The sequence below is a fragment of the Puma concolor genome, chromosome E1, assembly GCF_028749965.1.
Source record: "Puma concolor isolate L17-30 chromosome E1, mPumCon1.1.hap2, whole genome shotgun sequence".
In the NCBI taxonomy this organism is placed as follows: domain Eukaryota; kingdom Metazoa; phylum Chordata; class Mammalia; order Carnivora; family Felidae; genus Puma; species Puma concolor.
In genome coordinates, this window is record NC_141680.1 from 31,669,178 (window position 1) to 31,691,055 (window position 21,878).

The 21,878-nt window shown below is 41.0% G+C and overlaps 1 protein-coding gene across 1 annotated transcript in view; it reads right to left on the minus strand.

Annotated features, from left to right (window-relative positions):
• The window catches only part of ANKFN1 (ankyrin repeat and fibronectin type III domain containing 1), a 302,257-nt gene that overhangs the window by 11,845 nt on the left and 268,534 nt on the right, over positions 1–21,878 (minus strand). The window contains exons 17-19 of the mRNA XM_086686907.1: positions 21,536–21,704; positions 10,087–10,253; positions 3,481–3,694 (exon numbers count right to left, since the gene is read on the minus strand). Coding sequence (XP_086543033.1) covers positions 3,481–3,694; positions 10,087–10,253; positions 21,536–21,704 — 550 coding nt within the window. The remainder of the gene's footprint in view (positions 1–3,480; positions 3,695–10,086; positions 10,254–21,535; positions 21,705–21,878) is intronic.

Genomic DNA, 21,878 nt, shown 5'->3' on the forward strand with positions numbered 1-21,878 from the left:
ATTTATGTAAATTGTCGAACAGCAGAGGGAATATCTATCCTGCCTTTTAAAAATGCGCTTTCAACCCCAGACCTCTCTAGCTACTGCCCTCCCTCACTCTTCTCTTCAACAGCCAAGATTTTGAAGAGTGTATCCTTACTGGTCCCATTCCTTTACCTCCCATTTACTTCCTGATCTACTTCTGTTCAGTTTATATCTCCTTCCCTTCACAAACTGCTGTCTCCAGATTACGGATGACTCCCTTGTTGAAAATAAAATAAACGACCCCAATAGAAGCTTTTCAGTTTTGTTTAAGCTCTCACTATTGTTTGACATGCTTTAATTTCTGTGACACTACTCTCTGGGTTTTTGTTGTTGTTGTTGTTGTTGTTTTATCTTCTTCTGATGGGTTCTTCCTGCTTTAGAAAGTCTTGCTGTTCTTTCCACGGGGATCCTTTCACTCTCCTCTCCATACTCTAACTACTCTGTCTAGGGAATCCCAAGTATTTTTGTAGCTACATCATTCGTATGTCAACAATTCTTAAATCCATGTTATTAGTCCACTTCTCTTTCCTGAGCTCCAGATCCCATAATCCTTTTCTATTGCATGTTTCTTTTTGTGTGGAATGTCCTGAAACTAACTCAGATTCAACATGCCCAACTACCCAAGCTTGTTTCTCCTAACTTTTTTTTTTTCGTAAATGGCATCATGATATCCAGAGACATTCAAGCGAGAAAACTTGGTATCCCTCTGTTGCTAGCTTTATAATTGATCTCCTTGATTCCAGTATTGTCCCACTATGGTCTCTTCGTACAAAAGCCAGATTTGATTTTAAAGAGTAATTCAGACCACATCAATCCTTGCTTAAAAGTTTCCAGTGGCTTTCCATCACAAGTGGAATAAAATCCAAACTTCTTATCTTGCCCCTGCCTGGTCTGGCCCCTGCCTTTTTCTCTACCTTCTCTCTCACCAGTAGCCCCTTTATTTGTTCTGCTCCAGTGACTTTGGCTTTCTTTCATCCCTGACCCACTTCAGGGCCTATTGCTGTTTTATTGCCTGGAATATTCCAACTCCAGATCTTTGCATTACTGGCTCCTTTTTCTGTGGTTGCTTCAAATGTAATCTTCACAGATAGGTCTCTGTTGATCATCTTAGTGAATTCAACATTCTCCCTTCTCCCTGCTCATCTCCTCCGCTCATCTTGATTCCTGTTTTGCATTATATATTGGAAGTTTTTCACTTTCTGAAATTATCTTGTTTGTTTACGTTTTCATTACCATTTTTTTCTAGAATGTAAGCTCTATGGAAGTGGAAACTTTACTTTGTCACTATATCCCTCCCTATTACCTCAAGAGTACAAGAAGTACCTGAAGTTATTGGTGGATAACCAATAAGTATTTTTTTAATGAGAAAATAAAAAGGCTAAACAATGTTCTTGGATCCTGAGTTCAGCCAGACTGCGTACAGTTCCCTGAACTACAATACAGTTGCATACTCTGCTTCCTTTGCCCATAAGTCCTCTCCTCTTTCCTCTTTTTTGGCTCAACTCCTGCTTATCCTTCAGTATTTTGTCACCCCATCTCCCCTCCAGGAAGGTCTCTTTGATTTTATGGTTTATGGTTAACACATCCGATAGACTTCACAGCACCCTATACATTTCCTCATCATAGCATATATGCAGTTACCATGAAATTTTGTTAATGTATCTGTCTCCCCCACTAAACTAGCTTATGGCAGGGATGGCATTTTATTTGTATGTCCAGCTAAGTGGGAATCTACAAAACTCACTTGAGGAAATCTACTAACAGAGTTCTTTAAAAAATTATTGGGTAAATCATAGAATCCTTTGGGAATGTAAATTAGCTGTCTCTCAAGTTCTTCATTTGCCAAGTTTTGATTTTTAGGACACTGACATTTTTTTATTTTTATTTTTTTTATTTTTTTTTTTTCAACGTTTATTTATTTTTTTGGGGACAGAGAGAGACAGAGCATGAATGGGGGAGGGGCAGAGAGAGAGGGAAGCACAGAATCGGAAACAGGCTCCAGGCTCTGAGCCATCGGCCCAGAGCCTGACGCGGGGCTCGAACTCACGGACCGCGAGATCGTGACCTGGCTGAAGTCGGACGCTTAACCGACTGCGCCACCCAGGCGCCCCAGGACACTGACATTTTTAAAATATAGGAGCATAGATAAGCTTACTTATAGAAAAGGTTTACATCCCCACTAAAGTTTTCTATAATAAGAGTAATAACATCAAATGTGATACCTACAATTTATTGTCTGGGATTTGAATCCAGGTCTCTGATTTCTTAGCCCAAGCTGTTTCAGCTACACCATGCTGCCCCCTATGGGACAAGCCCATATTTCAGAACTGTTTGTTAAAAATGTTAATTCTTGTTGTAAAGCTTACAGAATTGGGAGCTTTTATAAGCTATAGAATCAAGAAAGATGCTTTGCCATTATTTTAATTGACTAGAAAATGGCACTAGTCTCAACATATCCTAAGAATTATATTGCCTTTGATTAGTATGCTTTCTGTTTATAAGCCAGAGGTATTTTGTAGAACTCTGTGTTAACCCAGCCATGTTTTGTTCTCAGCATTTCCTTGTAAACTCCAAACTCCATTCCCAAGAGTAGAGGTGATGTGCCAGGTGTCTCCTACAGCCTGCCTGAAATTTGTCTCCTGCTTGTTTTATCCATGATGAGGCCAACCTACTTATTTGGCTTCAGGGTCAGGATGCTTTATTTTTTATTTATTTTTATTAAAAAATTTTTTTTTGTTTATTTTGGAGAGAGAAAGAGACAGAGCACAAGCAGGGGATGGGCAGAGAGACACAGAATCTGAAGCAGGCTCCAGGCTCTGAGCTGTCAACACAGAGCCCGACGCAGGGCCTGAACACAGGAACCATGAGGTCATGACCTGAGCTGAAGTTGGACGCTTAACCGACTGAGCCACCCAGGCGCCCCAGGGGTCAGGATTCTATTTATCCAAGATTTCTTTCTTTCCCATCTTCCACCCCAGGACACTGGTGCTATGCTGGGTGAGTTCACCCTGAACTTTTCTCCAGGCTGGGACCTACGTCCTGCCTCTTTATTGTCCAGTGTCTATTTACTAGAGGCTGGGCCTTATCTCCTTCCTTACTTGGTTTTGGTCAGATTCCTTTGGCTGACTTGGTCCACACTTGGCACCATATCAGTCCCCATTCTGCATTTCTGAGGCCCTATCCCTGCTCTGTGTCCTTTTATATCTGGGAAACTCAGGCTAGAACTGGACTAAAGCTTCTCCACTGCTGGATGGAGTTAATCTCAGGTTATTGCCCTAGTTTCCTATCCCTCCACTGTTCTGATTTTGATCCCTCTCTGCTTTTAGACTCTTACCACTATATAGTGTTTCCTCCTGCTTACTGAGACCAATGCCTCACCATAAAAGAGCCTCATTAGTGGAGATAGGACCAAGAGTCTGGTGACTGAAATACGGGTCTTTAGATCTCATTGCTTACCACTCACAGCCTTTCTTCTGTGCATCTCTGGGGATGGGGATGGGGATGCAAGACAGTCGATATGTGAGGATGTAGAGTTGATCTTCTTGAGGTTCTGCCCATCTGAGGGGTCTATCAGCTTCGTGATGGGCAAGCCACAAACTGGCTGTTTGTATCTTGCATACTGTAGAGCATCCATGATCCATCTCATTTCGCGCCAAACTTCATCTATTTGCTTTGGAATGAAATTATAAAAGACTTTAAGTTTGTCAAACAGGTTTTAAAAAAGAGCAAGTTTCCCTGAGAATCCAAGATGATACATTTTCCACAGTACTGGTTTTGAGTAAAATATTTTCAACGTAGGTTTGCTAAGCCAGAAAATCCTGTTCTTTATCATCTCTTGTGCCTTGCATATTTTTACCTGAGAGGCTATATCATCTGGTGCAAGTCGTGGAAGATCTGAATTCCAGCTGGGACCCCTACTTTTAGCTCTGTAATAACCTTTGGCAAGTCACTAGGCCTCTTTCAGCCTCTGTTGCCTTATTTGTGAATGTAGACAAAACCTTTTTACATGTCTTTTTTTATATCTCATAGGACTGCTATGATGATTGGGTGAAATGATGAATTTGTAAGTGCTTTGTACTGCAGAGTACATTTCTCACACATATGAAGTGTTATTAATTCTCAGCTTAAGATGAAATATTCCTCATTAGGGTATTGTGAGGAAGGGATATGATAAAGTCTAAATTTCAGAATATTTGAAGAAAGAAATGCAATTTTAGTTCTTCTATACGAAATAGAAAAGCACAGCATTACTGGAATATTTTGCTAAGCAGAGATTCTTGGATCTATTTTAATAGAAAAGAAATAACTTTATATATTAACTTATTACTTTTGTACATATAAAATAAGTGCTTCTGAAGTACAAAACAGTTTAAATAGCTTATTCCTAAGTAGTTAAAATATCCTTACATTTTTAGGGTAGTCCATTCTATGTTGTTACCATTTTGGCTTCAGGGTTATCAGAAAATTACCAAAGTAAATTCAACAATATTTTCATTATAGAGTACAATTGTCATTTTTCTGAAGCATATTAGTGTAAATAAAAGTCTGCCTCTGTGGATGACAGTCTCCCAGATCTTAATAGACACTGGCCATAAACTTGCTGGTTATTCTGACTTTCCAAGGAGGGGATGTTAGTTATACATTTTTTTCATGGGACCCTGGAGCTTGTGATAGGCTTTGTGTCTAATTTCACTTGGGTGCCTTTGGCAAGCCATTAACTTCTGGACCATTTACTGAACTGTAAAAAGAGGAGGTTGGACTAGATGATGCCTAAAGTCCCTTTTAGCTCTGACACTTTGTGATTTATTTTTGAAGGGCATTTGGAAAATTGGTGGCACTCAACTTCCAGGTAGAAGATGTTAATTGTATGAATACTGCAAGGTTAAGGGCTGATTATAGAAATTTTAAAGATTAATCTGTACTTAAAGAATAGTCTTTAAGAATATCCACAACACAGAGTAGAGTCTGAAACTGTGATAGACTGCCGTGTTCAGAGTGACAGGCAAGCTAGAGTGAACTAGTGTGGTCAAGAGCCATTGTCCATTGCTTTCTATTCTGGATTTGGCAGAGTATTCAGGGCTGGTAATGAAAGCATCTGGTTGAGCTTCAGCCTTTGTTAGGCAGTGAGTTGGGCAGGAGAGTCAACAGTGGGCAGGTCATGAGGATGCATGGAGCATTGTAAAGGGGGCGAACTGAAGTTCAGCAGGTAAAACCAAAGTGGGAATCCTAGAGGAGACTTGGACAGATTTTCTTGTTGGGATTGTTGCTCTCTCAGCTGGCTTCTACTGGTCCTACCTCATGTAGCACTCTTGTCTCAAAGTTATCTTAAAGGCACTACTGACTGTGGACAGCTTTTAGAGTGCCTTCTAAGGACAGGAACTGTGCATTTCTGTCTTTTGTTTTTGGCTGTGCAAAGAGTAGCTACTCAATAGTGATTGCTCAGTGAGTGAATGAATGAATGAATGGTTACCTAATTCTTTACATCTCTACCCCCCAACAGAGTTATTATGAGTATTAAGTAAGATAATGTAGATAGTGCACTGTATAAAGTATACATTGTTGTAAAGTTTTAAGTTGTTGAAATGACAATCATGATTATTGTATGAAGCTGAATGTGGCCTCCCCCAAGATATGCCCATGTCCTAATCCCTGGAATTTGAGAATATTGCCTTCTATGATAGAAGAGTAAATATTACCTTGTCTGCCAAACTGGGTGATTCAGTTAAGGATTTTGAGAAGGAAGTTTATCTTGGATTATTGGGCTGGACTCTATTTCAATGAGAAATGTCCTCATGAAGACATTCTTACAAGAGTGAGGCAGAGTGAGATTGGCGGACAGAAGAGAAGGAGGCAGTGTGACCACAGAGCAAGAGATTGAAGTGATGTGGCCACAAGTCAAGGAATGGCAGCAGCCACCAGAAGCTGGCAGAAGCAGAGAACATGTTCTTCCCTAGAGCCTCCAGAGGGACTATGGCCTGACCAACACCTTGATTTCAGACTTCCAGTCTCCAGAACTGTGGAAGAATAAGTTTCTGTTGTTTTAAGTCACCTGGCTTGTGGTAATTTGTCTCAGCAGCCCTAAGAAACTAATACAATTATTAATAATCCACATACTCTCTTTGGATAAGAGTATTTCAGCCTTATTGCTGAGGATGGATAGTGAGATTTAGCGTATAGATTTTAAAATTGTCGTATAAACAATGTTTATTTGTTATTTTTTCTCGGTGATGAAGTGGAGAAGTATTAACTGAATAAAAATGTAAAACATTTGTACAGGGAGGCCCGTGGCCTGAGTTTAGCAGACTTAGCTAAGTAGCTCTAAAAGCAGTACAATTTTCACCCATTTTACCTTATACTGTTGATCTAAAAATAACTGACAACATAATCCCCCTGATTTTAAGGTCCAAATTCAGCTTCTAAAGACTTGCTGACACATTTTTAAAAAGAAAGACCATGAACTCCCTAGGTCTGTTGGTTAAAAGTTCTGCATCCATTTCTCACCCTGCCCTTTAAAATTTTTGGTTTTCATCCCATAAATTACACCCTTTCTCTGTGCTCAGGCAAGATAATATTTTTATTAAAATGTAAAGGTGATTGGTTTTCTCACAGCACAGTTACAAGGTGCTTGAGGGGATGATAGATTGGCTATATTTAATGAGCTGTGTTTCTATTACAGCTTAGGAGCATTTGAAGCATTACAGCGTATAAATTATAGCCTAATTGCCCTTTAGGCTTTAGCAGCTCAAAATATGCCAAGCTCCAAGTCTCTACACTGTGACATTTCTGCTGTGTGTGCTGTCTATAAAACCTGTATGCCTTATCTATGAGTTTCTACACCTCCCCTGGTCCAGGCCCTCCCCTTTTCTGGCTGCACTCTTTGGCTTCTTTTCCTCACCATATTTACATAGACTCCCTTGCTCTTTACAGTGTTTGGTTTGTGTAGTGACTTCAACAGTGTCTTAGATCTGGAATCATACAAATGCTCTCGTGGCTGGCGGTTGCCTCTGCAGGTTATGGTGTGTGGTGGGCTGAGCTGTGAATGCCAGCGGGTGAGTGGCTGCAGCTGGTTTTCATTCTGAGTGGGACAGCGGATTGAGAAACCCAACGTAGATAAGGGGAGAGATGATACTGCATTATCTCTAGTCAGTGAAGTTATCTATGTTGGATGGAGCAAAGCAGCCCACTGAAGGCCTGGGTACAGGAGATGATCTGGGTTTACCCTGGCGTAGAAGTGATTTTTTGAACCCTTTGGGAATTGGCTTTTATCCAAGTCTACGTGTACCTGGCTGGCTGGAAGGAGAGTATGTAGAGGGGGCTCTCAAGTTACCTGCTTTGGGAGACTAGAATGGGCTGCAGTTTTGAAGAATTGCTGGCCGGGGCTGCCTTTATCCATCCCACTTAATGGTGTGATGAAAGGGAAAAGAGAAAGAGGCAATGGAGCCCTAAGCTAGGTGAAAAAGAATGGAGCAAGGAGTAAGAGTGGGAGTAAGAGTAAGAATGGAGCCAGGAAGTCCTGAGGGGTCTGAGACTGAGAAAGACTGAAAAAAGTCAGCTTTCTTGTTGGATGAACACACTGGATTCAGGGAGGCTTAAGTGGAATAAAAGCAGAAACAGAACCTAAGGCATGGTTATAGAAGTGTTTCTCTAAAAACATTTATGGTTGTTAAAGAAGTCATGAAATATTAGGGCCAACCAGGCCCTTCAAAGTCATTCAGTCCAAATCTTTCATTTTACATACGAGAAAATTGGGGCCCTGGAGAGCAAACAAATTGTCCATTACTCCAAGGCCTATAGGTACTCAGGACTAAAAATGTATGCTTATTGATTTCTGGTCATTGTTTTCTTCTGCTCCACGTCCATTATTATTGGGTTCAAAAGGTAAGCCGGTCTTTCCTATTCTCATGCCTCATTCTTCCCTTTCCCGCCCCTTCCCCATATCGATGTTCCACGTTTACTGGAAATGAAATAAATGCCATAAATGTTTGAATTTTTGAGCACCACGTTCTCAGGTTAAGGAAACATGTGATTTATTAAAAGGTTTATTTCTTTAGTCTGAGAGGTCGTCTAAGGTATCTCATTTACAGAGCGGGAGAAGTAGAATAAGGTTTGTCTGCTCACCACTTTGCGAGTGTATTATATCGTCTTCCTGAGTTCTCAGTAAATTCCAAATCAGAGCATTTTTCCTACTTATTAATGAATAAATGAATACATAGTTTACTGCATACTTACTATGTGCAGGCAGTGTGCTCAGTGCTTTACATGTGCTATCTTTTAGAATTCTCTCAGTAACACTATGTGCTAGTGGTAGTGTTACCTTCCCTATTTTACACATTAGGAGGTTGGACACAGAGGACACAGCATTTCTCTCCTAAATGATTGTAATAGCTTCATATTTGATTTACCTACTTTTGGTCTTCCCCTTAAATCCAGGAATGATATGCAAATTATCTAGTGAGCATAGCCAATGAGAATGAGTGTTTACAAGAAATAACCAGTATGTCCATACTACTGCAAAGGACTATTCCTCACCTTGAATCTATCCTAAATAGCTATGAGGGCCTATAACTTACTTTCTCCAAGACTTTGGCTAGGGCCCTCTTACCTACAGAATAAAGTACAAATTTCTTACCATAGCCTTTAATAAAGCCCTGTGATCTGATCTCATTGCTCCTTTCATTCCTGCCTACTTTCTCACTACCTTCACTCAATTTATGCCCCAACCAAGTGACTACTCATTATTCCCAAAATACCATTTTTCTATTCTTCCTGCCTTATCTGTTTATACTTTTGCTTTCAGTGCCTCTTACTGTAGTCCAACCTGTCCCTCCAGACCCAGCCTGGGTATCAGTTACATCTTCTATGGCAACTTTTCTTATACCCAAAAATATAAGTAAATTTTTACTTCTTTGTGTTGACAAAAAAAGATTTTTTTTGGTACTTTTCTTTTGGCACCTAACTCATTTTAAAAATAGTATTTATACACATTTCTCGTCTATCCTACTGGATTTTAAACTCCTTACAGTCAGGGACCATATCTTATTCAACTCGGTATCTCTCTTGCAGTGCTTGCCATCTGCATGTTCAACAAATATTTACCAAATTGAACTGAACATGTATCATAGTGATATTTATCATGGGATATTACTATTATACTCATTTTGTGACTTGGGTAATATAGGCAGAAAGATCATAAGATTTGTCCAAAGGACTTAGAGGCAATTTCAGGCGAGATTCAAATTGTCTTGATAATTAATTAGTGCCCCTGTCACAAGAACCTGAGGTGTCACTTAGACCATAGACAGGGAGCACATTTTCTGGCCCCTGTAGCCACACATTAAAGCGTCAGCTCTGCCAGAAAGAAGTCTAAACCATGGGGAATCTCAGGTCCAATTGGATTTGAGTTAACATAAACTGGCGGGTCATCTTCTCTGTTTTCTCTGGGATATTGAGTTAATACAATTTTTCTTTCTGTTAGAATTGTCAGTGGGCTCCCAGGTAAGAATACTAATCTGATCACTACTTCCTCTGGCAGTGGTTTTTCTCTCCAATATGGGAATCCACCTCTACCCACCAAAGTGACTGATGCAGTCCTTAGTAACACTGTGATTTATATGTAGCTCTTTCTTAAGCCTTTGTTTAAAAACTCACATCTTGGGGCGCCTGGGTGGCGCAGTCGGTTAAGCGTCCGGCTTCAGCCAGGTCACGATCTCGCGGTCCGTGAGTTTGAGCCCCGCGTCGGGCTCTGGGCTGATGGCTCAGAGCCTGGAGCCTGTTTCCGATTCTGTGTCTCCCTCTCTCTCTGCCCCTCCCCCGTTCATGCTCTGTCTCTCTCTGTCCCAAAAATAAATAAACGTTGAAAAAAAAAAAAAAATTAAAAAAAAAAAAAAAATAAAATAAAAACTCACATCTTCCTAAACTCCACATTTTAACCAAATCAACAGGCTCTTGCATACTGTTGTCTTTAAGTAAACCCAGATTGCTGTTCTTTCTCATGCTTGGTTCTCATTCCCTCCACCCTGCCACTTCTTCCTTCCTTCCACCTCAGAAGAAATAAACGATTACCTGAATGAAATCTAACACTTGCTGGTGTCTTTGTTTGGCAGCTGCAACCTCGCTGTCTGAGATGGCTTCCCTCAGGGACTGTTGGGTATTCAGAGAATCCAGCTCCACAACAGCAGAAAGGCGGCAATACAGACTAATAAATTTCTCCCTGTAGCTGCAAAAATGAACTGGAAAATGGACAAGCAAAATAAAACATGTTAAGATCTGGTATCAAAATAGAGAAATTCATACCTCAGAGAAAACAAGTTGAATGAAAACATGATTTATTAATCCTATCAGTGGAAAATATTAAGCCATAAATAAATTATAAATGTGCTCTTTAGGGGCCAGTTGTCTGGCTTTAGTCAGACAGTATTCCCTTTTAAGGTTTACCAAGTCCTGGTAAGGCATGGGGAAGTGGGGTTGGCTCAAGCTGCAGTTTATGTTCAGCTCCTAAAGTTGAGGCTGTGTGTAAGTATCTATATCTATATCTATATCTATATCTATATCTATATCTATATCTATATATCTATCTATATATATCCCTCTCTATGTATCTGTGTGTGTGAATATATATATATACGCATATATATATACATATATATATGTATATATACATATATATGCGTATATATATATGCGTATATATATATATATATATATTCATTTCTGAGAAAATAAATTTGCTTATCACTTTAAAGGGAAAAAAAAGTCAAGTAGCAGTTTGCAACCTAGTTTTGGTTTCCATGTCTGATTTCCAGTAAGTATCTTATATGCTTCTTTTCAAGGCCAAAAGTCCCAGAAGACGCAAGGCATACTTCTCTCAGGCTATCTTTTGTCTGGCTGGAAAACTTCCCAGAGGACCTGGTATGATGGGTTTTGATCCTTCTCCTGCCTCTCTGCTTCCCAGCTGCCCTGGAAGGAGATAGACTATTTTTGTCTTTGGCAGACTTGGCCTTCCTCTCTCAAAAGATAATGGGCCAGAGGCCAGGGGAAATAGTCTAACGTTTATCTCCATCTTGGAGGAGGGAGAGAGGAGTGTGGGACTCAGCCTCATGCAGGTACCCTGAGGTGATCAGATTTTCCATCCTTCTCTACCTGGCTCTGATCACATACCATAACATTAGATTCCAGTGAGCTGAGGAAAGCGTCCTGAATCATAGTGTAGTACCAGTTTCTTCCTGGCCATTGTTGAATTTGCAGACTCACTTTCCAGGAGCCTCATTTACTCTGTGTATCTCTGACTTTCCTAGTTTGTTCCATGCTTTGGAAATAGGGCTGTTATAACTCCAAAATTGGTGGAAACATTTCTATTCTGGCTTCTTTAGTGAAGAACTCTAGGAAGAACATCTAATTACTGCCCTTGGGCCTCTTTGCTATTGATTCCAAAGACCTAGACCTGGACATTTAGGGAAGCTAAAACCACACTACCTTAAAACGAGGCATCTTGTCATCTCCACACCTCAGTAGGAAGCCCTACTTCTCTGTAGAGTGAGAGATTTCTGTGCACCTTACAATTTCCATCTTACCGCTGCCTACTTGCTTGCTTGATTTCCTCCTAGGATGAATCTCTGGTGTGTGTAAGGATAATCTGCTCTGTTTGTGTTTCCTCATATGGAAGTAGAAGAGAAGAATGGAGTGAGGGCTTCTGTGGATCATCCTTATTCCAAGTGTGCACCATTTAAAGGAGGTGTTTCTCAGTTCTAGGCTTGGTTTTTCTCTCTGGTATCAGATCCTTCCTTCCCACTTCCTGTGCAGCACTTCTTTGCCTAACTAATTTCATAGAAGAACTAATTTCATGGAACCTCTCTGGAAACGACAAACTATTGAACTTCTCCCATAACACCTACTTTTCATGCTATTTCCCTGCTTAAAGACTTCTACAGAGCTCCTTCTTTACTTCAGGACAAAAATCAAACCTCTTTTTTTTTTTTTTTTTTTTAAATTTTTTTTTCAACGTTTATTTATTTTTGGGACAGAGAGAGATGGAGCATGAACGGGGGACGGGCAGAGAGAGAGGGAGACACAGAATCGGAAACAGGCCCCAGGCTCCGAGCCATCAGCCCAGAGCCTGACGCGGGGCTCGAACTCCCGGACCGCGAGATCGTGACCTGGCTGAAGTCGGACGCTCAACCGACTGCGCCACCCAGGCGCCCCGATCAAACCTCTTTTTAAAACATTTTTTAATATTTATTTTTGAGAGAGAGAGAGAGTGCGAGCGAGCATGAGTGGGAGAGGGACAGAGATAGAGAGGGAGACACAGAATCCAGAGCAGGCTCCAGGCTCCAGGCTGTCAGCCCAGAGGCCCAACGCATGGCTCGAACCCACGAACCATGAGATCATGACCTGGGCTGAAGTCAGATGCTTAACTGACTGAGCCACCCATGCTCCCCAAACCTCTTATCACCATAAGGAAAGAACCTTGCAATATAGGATTTGAATATATCTTCAATCATATCTTCCTTCCATCATGCAGCCACCCTTCACCCTCCACTCGAGTTGATCCTAAACTTCAATCAGGCTGAATTTATTACAAGTCTTGTTACACTTCCATACTTTCGCACATGCCTTTTTCTTGTCCTCAAATACCCTTTCCTACCAGTGTCTTCAGGTCACACCAATATCCTCAGGTCAACTTCTTCTGATACTCTAAGATCCAGTTTAAAACTGTGTCTTCTCTGCAGTGAAATCTTCACTGACACCTCTTCCTCTGCAGGTGGAATTAGTTTCTCTTTTGTGCTCCTGGAGCACTTGTTTCTAAATGTATCGGGACACTTACCCTGCTTTATTATAATTACGTGTTTACTTGAATGCCTTGGTATTAGACTGTGATTTCTGGGAGGGCAACAGTCATGTCTCCTATTTTTATTTCCTCAAAATCTGGAACATTATAACTTCTCAATTGATGTTTATTGATTGAATGAACAACAACAAAAAAATGCATATCCTGGTCGGAAGAGGGCAGACCCTTCCTCCAAAGTGTCCTCTTTCCCTCTGTTCTCTCTTCTCTCTGTGCTCTCGATTTTCCTGTTTTGAAAGGTGTATTTCAGGTCTGTGATATTTGCTGGCAGTTCTACAGGAAAGAGTCACCATTACTTCGTAGCTTACTCTTGACCCTTGTAACTCCCTGAATGTGTCTTTATGCCTTTCAAGGAGGGATTATATCCTGTTAGCACTTGACAGATGTCCTCTCTTGGCTGGAGAGTGAAGAGAGTGAAGTGTCTCACAGTCTGCCTTTCCAAACCAAGTTGGAAAAAAAAGAAAGGAAATAAAGAAAAGAAAAAAAAATCCGTTTTTTCTCTTCTCTCTAAAATATGAAGATAGGGAGATTAGGGAGAGGCACTAAAGAATTTCTTTAAAAGAAACACAATCAGTCCCATATGAATTCTAAAACGCCAGGGTGTCCATAACTTTCTCTTGTTGTGTCTCCTTGTGGTAGGAGCCTTGGATCAGTGGGTGGTCTCACAGTGCCCACACCAACCCCTCCCACCCCGTGCCACTCACCACAGTGAGCTGTAAGGACCTTTCAACTACAGCGCCTCACTTTCCCGCACTAGTGGTTTTTATCCAGAGCCTTTAATGTTACTTTAACAAATGTTACTTTAACATAGTCTTTTGTGGTTTAGCAATGATACATTTGGTAGCCATCACAGAGGAGGGGAGGATAGACTGGAAGCTTCTAATTTTTTTCTAATGTGAATCACATGCATTTAACAGACAGAATGGTATAAGGGTACCAACAATGCATTATCTGGACCACATGATTTGTTAGTAATTTATATACTATGTCTACTTTTCTGCAGTGTTTTTTCTCTCCCTCTTTTTTGCATATAAGATAGTGACAGACTAAAATGCATTCAGCACCAACACTAGAAGTTGGATTAGGAGTATCATAGAGTAGAAAGTACTTGCGTTTAGGTGTCAGACAGAATTGGGTTTGAATCATAGTTCTGTCAGTTCCTACCTGCGTGGCAGTGGGCATGTAATCTCTGGGAGCCTCAATTTTCCCACATCTAAGACTGATAGTAATGCCTGCTTATGATTAACTCATATCGTATACATACAGTGCCCAGCACAGCATGTAGCACATATCATAAGCAAAATAATTTTTTCTTCACACCCTTGCCCCAACCCTTTAGAAAGAATGAGGCATTTCGAGTTAGAATATTAGAACAGGATTGAGAGTAGAATATTCTTCTTAAGATCTTTAACTTAGTAAAATCCTAATAAGTCTGGGTCATGGAGCCTAGTTTAGAAGCTAAAAAATCAATATGGTTACCTCCTGGGGTGAATTTAGTTCCATGACTTCTTTGCCAAGGTGTCGGAAAGAACCCGGGCACAAGATGCCCCTCTAAAGATTCCTGGTAGTGAAGGAGTTGACAGTTGGAATTCAGGAATGGTATCCTAAATCATGAAAAATGGGCCTTAGGAATGAGGGTTGAGACTGTGCCATTTCTTGTAAGCCTGTGGCCTGGATTCCATTAGGCTCAATGCCTGGATATCCCACAGGCACCTCAAAACTCATCATTTGTCAAACTGAACTCATCATCTTTACCCTCCCCCAAACCTGTTCCTCCCCTCATCTTTCCTATTTTGGTAGATGGCAACATTATCCATCTCAGCACCCTATTCAGACTCTGTGGCTCCTTCACCTTGCTCTTCAACCACATTAGATCAATCACAAAGTCCTGTTGATTTTAACTCCTAAGTTCCTCTTGCCTCTGCTTTCTCTTCTACACCCCTCCTGTGGCAGTTTTGGTTCCGGCTCTTATCATTGCCACCTGGACCACTCTCTCAGCTGTCTCGTTGACTCTAGCCCCAGCACCCCCTGCCCTCGCTTTTGCTGTTCTGCAATCCATCTTCCACAGAGCTGCTAAAATCCAGTAAGACCATATTATTCCTTTTTAAAAAATCTTTTCATGACTTCCCATTGCCTACATGATAAAATCTAACTTCTTTAGGATGGCATAGGTAGCCCTTTGTGATTCTGACCTTTTTAATATTTAGTTTCATCTCCTGTCACTCTTCTCAGGTGCCTTAAGCATCTGGCACAATGAGCCACTAAGAGTGTACTTAATTGGACTGCATTTCCTCAGGTTTTTAAGCCTTTGTGCATGTTGTTCCTTCTGTTTAAAATGATTTTCCTTTTTAGCCCTGCCTTTTCTTTCCTTTTCTGAATGTTTCTTTTTTTCTAAATATATATATATATTAAATTTTTTTTTTACATTTATTTATTTTTGAGAGGCAGAGGCAGACAGAGCACATGTGGGGGAGGGGCAGAGGGAGAATCAGACACAGAATCCGAAGCAGGTTCCAGGCCCTGAGCTGTCAGCACAGAGCCCGATGTGGGGCTTGAACTCACAAACCGTGAGATCATGACCTGAGCTGAAGTCAGACACTTAACTGACTGAGCCACCCAGGCACCCTAAGTGTGTGTGTGTGTGTATATATATATATATATATATTTAATATTTATTATTTTTGAGAGAGAGAGAGACAGAGAGCAAGCAGGGAAGGAGCAGAGAGAGGGAGAGACACAGAATCCGAAGTAGGCTCCAGGCTCCGAGCTGTCCGCCCAGAGCCTGACGCGGGGCTCGAACTCACAGACCACGAGATCATGACCTGAGCTGTAGTCAGCCACCCAACCGACTGAGCCACCCAGGCGCCCCTCACTATATTTTTTGAAGTTCATTTTTTTTGTTTGGTTTGTTTATTTATTTATTTATTTATTTATTTATTTATTTATTTATTATTTATTTAGAGGGAATGAGCGGGGGAGGGGCAGAGAGAGGGGGACAGAGGATTCAAAGTGGGCTCCATGCCGATAGTAGAGAGCCTGATGTGGGGCTTGAACTCAACGAATCGTGAGATCATGACCTGAGCCAAAGTTGGACCCTTAACTGACTGAGCCACCAAGGCGCACCCCCCCCCCCCCGCTTTTTGGATGTTTCTTTCTAATTCAAGATCTAGCTCAAATATTATTTCTTTAAGGAAGGATTAGGTGTCTTTCCTTTGAAGTTCAATAGCCCGCCTTTTATAGCCAGGCTTTCATTATATTGGGACTTTTGGTATAGATTTCTGTATCCTCTACTGGGTTCTAGGCTTCTGGTGGGCAGACTTTGTCTTATTAACATCTGTATGTTCAGCCTCAGCACAGTACTTGGCATACAGTGGAAACGAGGAAATGTTTGTTGAATGAAAAATGCAGCCAAACACTTAAGTATGAAATATATACCAGGCTTCAAACTGTTTTTTAAAAATCCCCCAGTTTTATAATCCTGCTAGTCCAATCAGCTTGAGTCACAGAGCCAAGGAAATAAATAAATTCAACTTTTCTTATCATGGGCCTGCTGTCAACTGTGACTGCCCATAAGGTCAGGACAGGGCCACCTCCTCAGTGCAGGCGAGGCAAATCCTCAAGATGGCACATCATTAGACAGAATTTCTAAGAGCTCATGACACGGCTTTTTCCTTTTGTTTCTGGGAACAGTTTAAATAGTGACCCTTGGGGCGCCTGGGTGGCTCAGTCGGTTGAGCGTCCGACTTCGCTCAGGTCACGATCTCACGGTCCGTGAGTTCGAGCCCCGCATCAGGCTCTGTGCTGACAGCTCAGAGCCTGGAGCCTGCTTCAGATTCTGTGTCTCCCTCTCTCTCTGGCCCTCCCCCCGTTCATGCTCTGTCTCTCTCTGTCTCAAGAATGAATAAATGTTAAAAAAAAAATAATAAAGTTAATTATTAAAAAAAAAAAAAAAGAAAAAAATAAATAGTGACCCTTGTCAGTCCCCAGGCACATGCTTTGTTACTGCCGCTGAGTGCTATCCTGCTCCTATCCAAAGGATGGGATGGGCGGAGTGTCAGCCCTCAGGCTAAGCAGAGGGAGTAGACTGGACCTTGTACCACCTTGCCTTAGCTCCACCTTTCTCACAGAGATCTCACGACATCTCCGTGACAGTCTCCTTGTCCCCTACAAGTAATCCTGTGAGAGAATAGCCTATGGGTTTGCCCCAGTCTAGTGTTTACTCGAGGAGACAGAGGGCTAAGCTCCTTTATCATTTTGTCCTTACTAGATCTATTTAGTGCTAGAATAGGCGCGGACACAGTTTTCCGTAGCTGGTTAGCAAGTTATCTGTGATCACTCAGGCTGCTGTCAGGAAGGTGGTCACTTTGCCAAATCTCATATCCTTTTGTTGGGACAGGGGTGACTTGTACAAGTCAAACGGAAATACAGTGTAAACTTTTTTATAATTTACCTGTGCCAGTAACTTGCACCTTTTCAAGTTTCATTTAAAATTCCTGTGTTCTTACGATTTTCTGAGTTCTGATTGAATTTTCAGTAACGTTCTCTTTCTCAGAAGTGCTTAGTGTGTCTGTTGATCTTTTACTATGGACCTATCAATGGAAGACAGAAGTCCCTACTTGTAAAAAACAAGTAAAAATTGCTTAGCATCTTTCTTGAGGGCTTAGGCCCACTATATAGTAAGCTCTTAGAAGTTCCTATAGAAATTGTTATTAAATGCTTAGTGGGCTAAAGTCTAATGGAAGAAGTATGATAATTTTCTTGTGGAAAGCTTTGATTGCTTTTGGGGATAAGATAGAGTCTGTCATGGTTCTTACTAAGGCTGAGAAATATTTTAAAAATTGTTGCTAGTGGTGCTGAAGTATAATAGACATTGTACTAGTGTGTGTTAATTTCCTGCTACTGGCAACATTTCCTCCTGATCCCTAGAAAAGACTAATAGAATTATGTATGTCAGTGGAACCAAGCCCAGTCAAGTGATCTTTTCTGGAAACTTATATTGTTCTCATTAATCAGTTGGATCACCAATGGTATGGTAATGAAGGAGGACCAAGAGAATATGAAGGTAGATTTTATTCTAGGAAAAAAACATTTTAAAGTCAGGAACTATTGAGACCCAGGCTTTGATCTATGCCTTGGCTTTCATAGATGAAGAATAGTATCTTACAGTCATATTGTTTTTAGTATTAAGAAGAGGTAAGATATGTCAAAGAGATAGGTCCTCTTGGATTCTATGATACTATGATAACTACATCTCTAGTTCTGTAAATTCCTCAAATGTCTTTTTCTCTGTGTTCTAGGCAATACTACTTCAAGTGTGGTCCATGGATTGTATCAGCACAGTATCAGCGGAGAGCTTGTTAGAAAAACAAATTCTCTAGTCCCCGTCCCAGCATCTCTGGGGTGGGACTCCAGGTCTCTTTTCACATGCTCTCCAAGTGATTCTTACGCACATTAAAGTTTGGGAAGCAGTGGTCTAGAGCATCATATCCTAAAGTGTGTTTTCTTAGTTTTTTTGTAAGTGCCACACCAAAAATTGTTCCAATCATGGTCAATTTGGAAACTGCTGGGTTAAACAAAGTTAAGCTTTTAGTTTCCATTATTATTATTATTATTATTATTAATTATTATTATTATTATTTTGTGGGGAGCTACCAGATTTTGCAGAGCTTCTAATATGTTACTCTGCTGTTCAAAATTCTCTTGTGGACTTCTAGCACACTTAAAGTACAATCCAGAGTTATCATGGATAATCCAAAGGTCTTATCATGGCCTGTAGGACCCTGCATGATCTAGCCATTGACTCTCTGATCTCATTTCCTGTCTTTGTTGTCTTAGTACACTCCACCACCTACGCTGATCTTTTAGCCAAGTACACTCTTACTTTAAAGCCTTTGCACTTGTCCTTCCCACTGTATGGAAACCTCTGGTCCCTCCTCACATGTTTCTTCTATAGAGAGACCTTCCCAGGTCATCCTGTACAAAACCGTAGCTCTGGTCGCTTCACTCAAGCCCCTTACCCTAATTTGTTTTTCATTATAGCCCTCACAACTGTCTGACATGTACAGTATTGATTGTTCAACTGTTTACTGTTTGTCTCCTCCACGAGAATGTCTGCTTCATGGGGAGTTTGTTCATCACAGATTCTTTGGTACCTGGACTAGTGCCTGACACATGGTAAGTTACTTAGTAAATATTTACTGGATTAATGAACAAATGAGTGGAGAGAGGATATTGTAGAGAGTAAGAGCAGTAGGACATAGTGTGGCTGCCCAGGAAAAGTGCTTGAGCCTCCCAGAAGGCAGGATAGAGAGGACACTTTGAGGGTCGATCCTCCAGGGTCTTGGGAGTCCTACACTGTTATAAGTGATCTGAAATCATTGATTGTCACTGTGAAGACCAATGAGCGTTTTTGCTTGTAATCATGGAACAATGATGACCATTTCACACAGAATGGACACTCAGCTCTCCGTTGAAGTATTTCCTTAGGTCTTTTCTCTGTCAATGATCTGTCCCTGGGAAATCATTAACTTTCATGGCATCAGCGGTTATTAATAGACACTGGCCAAATTTCTGTTTAGTACCCAACTTGCTCTCTTGCATTTTACTGCCAAATGGACATGTCCACTTGGATGAATTCACACTGCGCATTCAAGACAGAGCTAAAAGCATCATTTTCTTCCCTCAGCCATTTCCTCTCTGATTTCCTTACTGTGGATAATGGCAGCAGTATGCTCACAGTCTTTGAGGCTGAAAGCCATGAGAATACTAGAAGTCTGTAGATTTCACCTTTTCTCATTCAAACAGTTGCTCAGTCTTGTGTATTACTCCTGATGTTTCTTAATCTGTATTTGTTTCCTTTTTGGGGGGTTTTGTTTCTACCCTACTATTGGACTATTATAATAACTCCTGAACTATCCACCAGCCCTGCTCTCGATCCATCTTAAACAGATTCCTCAGCCTGACTCTTAAGATACTGCCCTGTATGGCCATGACTTGCCCATAACCTCTATGTCCACTATTTCCTCACATCATTTCTCTGATCTAGCCAAACCGGACCACTTGCTCCTTTCCTGACTCTTTCTGAGATCTTCTGTTCCATGTCTTTGCTCATTCTGCTCCCCCTGACAAGAAAGCTTTTCCTATTGTCCATGTTTATTAACCTCTTGTCCATTCTTTAACACCCACGTCAGATATCCTGTCCTCCAAGGTGGCTTTCTGCTATAGTATTTGAGAAAAATGTGTTTTCTTTTCTTTTTTCAATATCACTTAATACTTACGATTTTGGCATATCCTACCTCATTTAATAGTAATTTGTATCCTTATTTTACTCCCTACCACTGTACTGAAAGCCCCTTGCAGGCAGAGCCTTTGTCCTACTCATCTCTGAATCTCCACAGTAGGTATCTAATATATATTTATTGACTTGAAATGAAATACCATGACCCAGACTATATTTTGTAACAGCAGTGCAGTCATGTCATGGACTAATAATGTTCTTTGGGTGGGGAACTCATTGGATGGGGTCATATTCACATCCAGGCCTCTTGAGAGTGGCATGGCCAATGTTATTAATCATTTGATAGAGAAAAGGTGCAGAAAGGTTAAGTGATTGCCAGTGTCACACAATAGGGGACCCAGGACTCTCAAGTCCCAGTCTGCAAATCAGATTCAGGCTTCTCTTAATAATTCTTCCTCTTCTGGAAAATAATAATTGCTATTCTAGCTTTTTGGCATCTGACCTGCTCAGAGCAAGGGAAACAGAGAGGCTTAATCCATTTATCCTCAAGGGATAAATTCAGATTCAGATGCCCAGGTCTCAGAATGGCAGTTGCCCTGTGTGCTGCTAAATCTGGTGGCTCGGGAGCAATCCAAAGTGTGTGTGCCTCCATTCTACCCATGCAGCCACTCACCCCCCACAAATCCTACAATTCATCTGAACTGACGGAATTCTTGCTAATTGCCTCTTATTGGTCTGTTATAAGATGAAGCATGGGGAAGAGACAAAGCCTCCCTATTCACATTCTCAGTGGGCAGCAGGGGTCTCTGTAAAACTAGAGAAACTGGGGCCCAGGCTATTCATTTCTGAAAGTCAGGATAAGATCTTCCATCATTCAGAACTCCACATTATAATCACAATATTGCATCCTGGGAGACCCTGTCAATTTTTTTTCAAATGGTCTGCTAGAAATTTAGAGCCTATTTAATATTAGAGTCTATTTAATAAATTAGCACTAATTGACTTTTTTTCCCTTCAGAGTGATACACACTTTATGTTTTAATTTCACCATTTTTTTCCCAGTTGGAGATGAGAGAGAGAGGGAGGGAGGGAAGGAGGGAGGGGCAGTGCTTTTCATGAAAACATCAGTTCTTAATATTTATGTTTTAAGAAAGCAAAGGGAAGGCAAGAACTGCAGCCTGATAACTGAACACTCTGTTTAGAACCCCCTCCTCTCCAATGGGCCTTAGCTAGGTTTCAATAATTATTGCTCCGGCACATAGTCTTGGAGCTTTGCTCTCTCTCAGACTTGTACACAGTTCTAGGAAGGGTTGTTGCCAAAGCCATCATGTGATTTATTGACCCTCCACTGGGACAAGGGGAACAGATATAACTTTGTGATTTTATTATAAGGAGGCTGGGTTAATATTTCTAGGTGAAACAAGCTACTATACCAAGTTCAAACATCTGAAGAGGGAGGTTAAGAAACCCTGAGTGTGGGGTGTAAGGATTATTCTGTCCTGGGGCTGTACAGACGTCGTCTGAGGCAGGGAGCAGGAGAAGAAAGGACACATTGTGACCCATTTCCAACACCTCCTGTGTGTAGAGGCGGAAGTTCCTTGCCTGCAGAGGGACACGCGCGGAGGAAAAATAGGAGAGTTACAACATGGCACTTACATAAACAACACCAAACTGGCATAAAACATCTAACAAAATTACACGACTTCAAGCTTGGAATTTTTATACAACATAAATATTAGGGTTCAGCCCATTTAATAATGCTATATAAAATCAAGA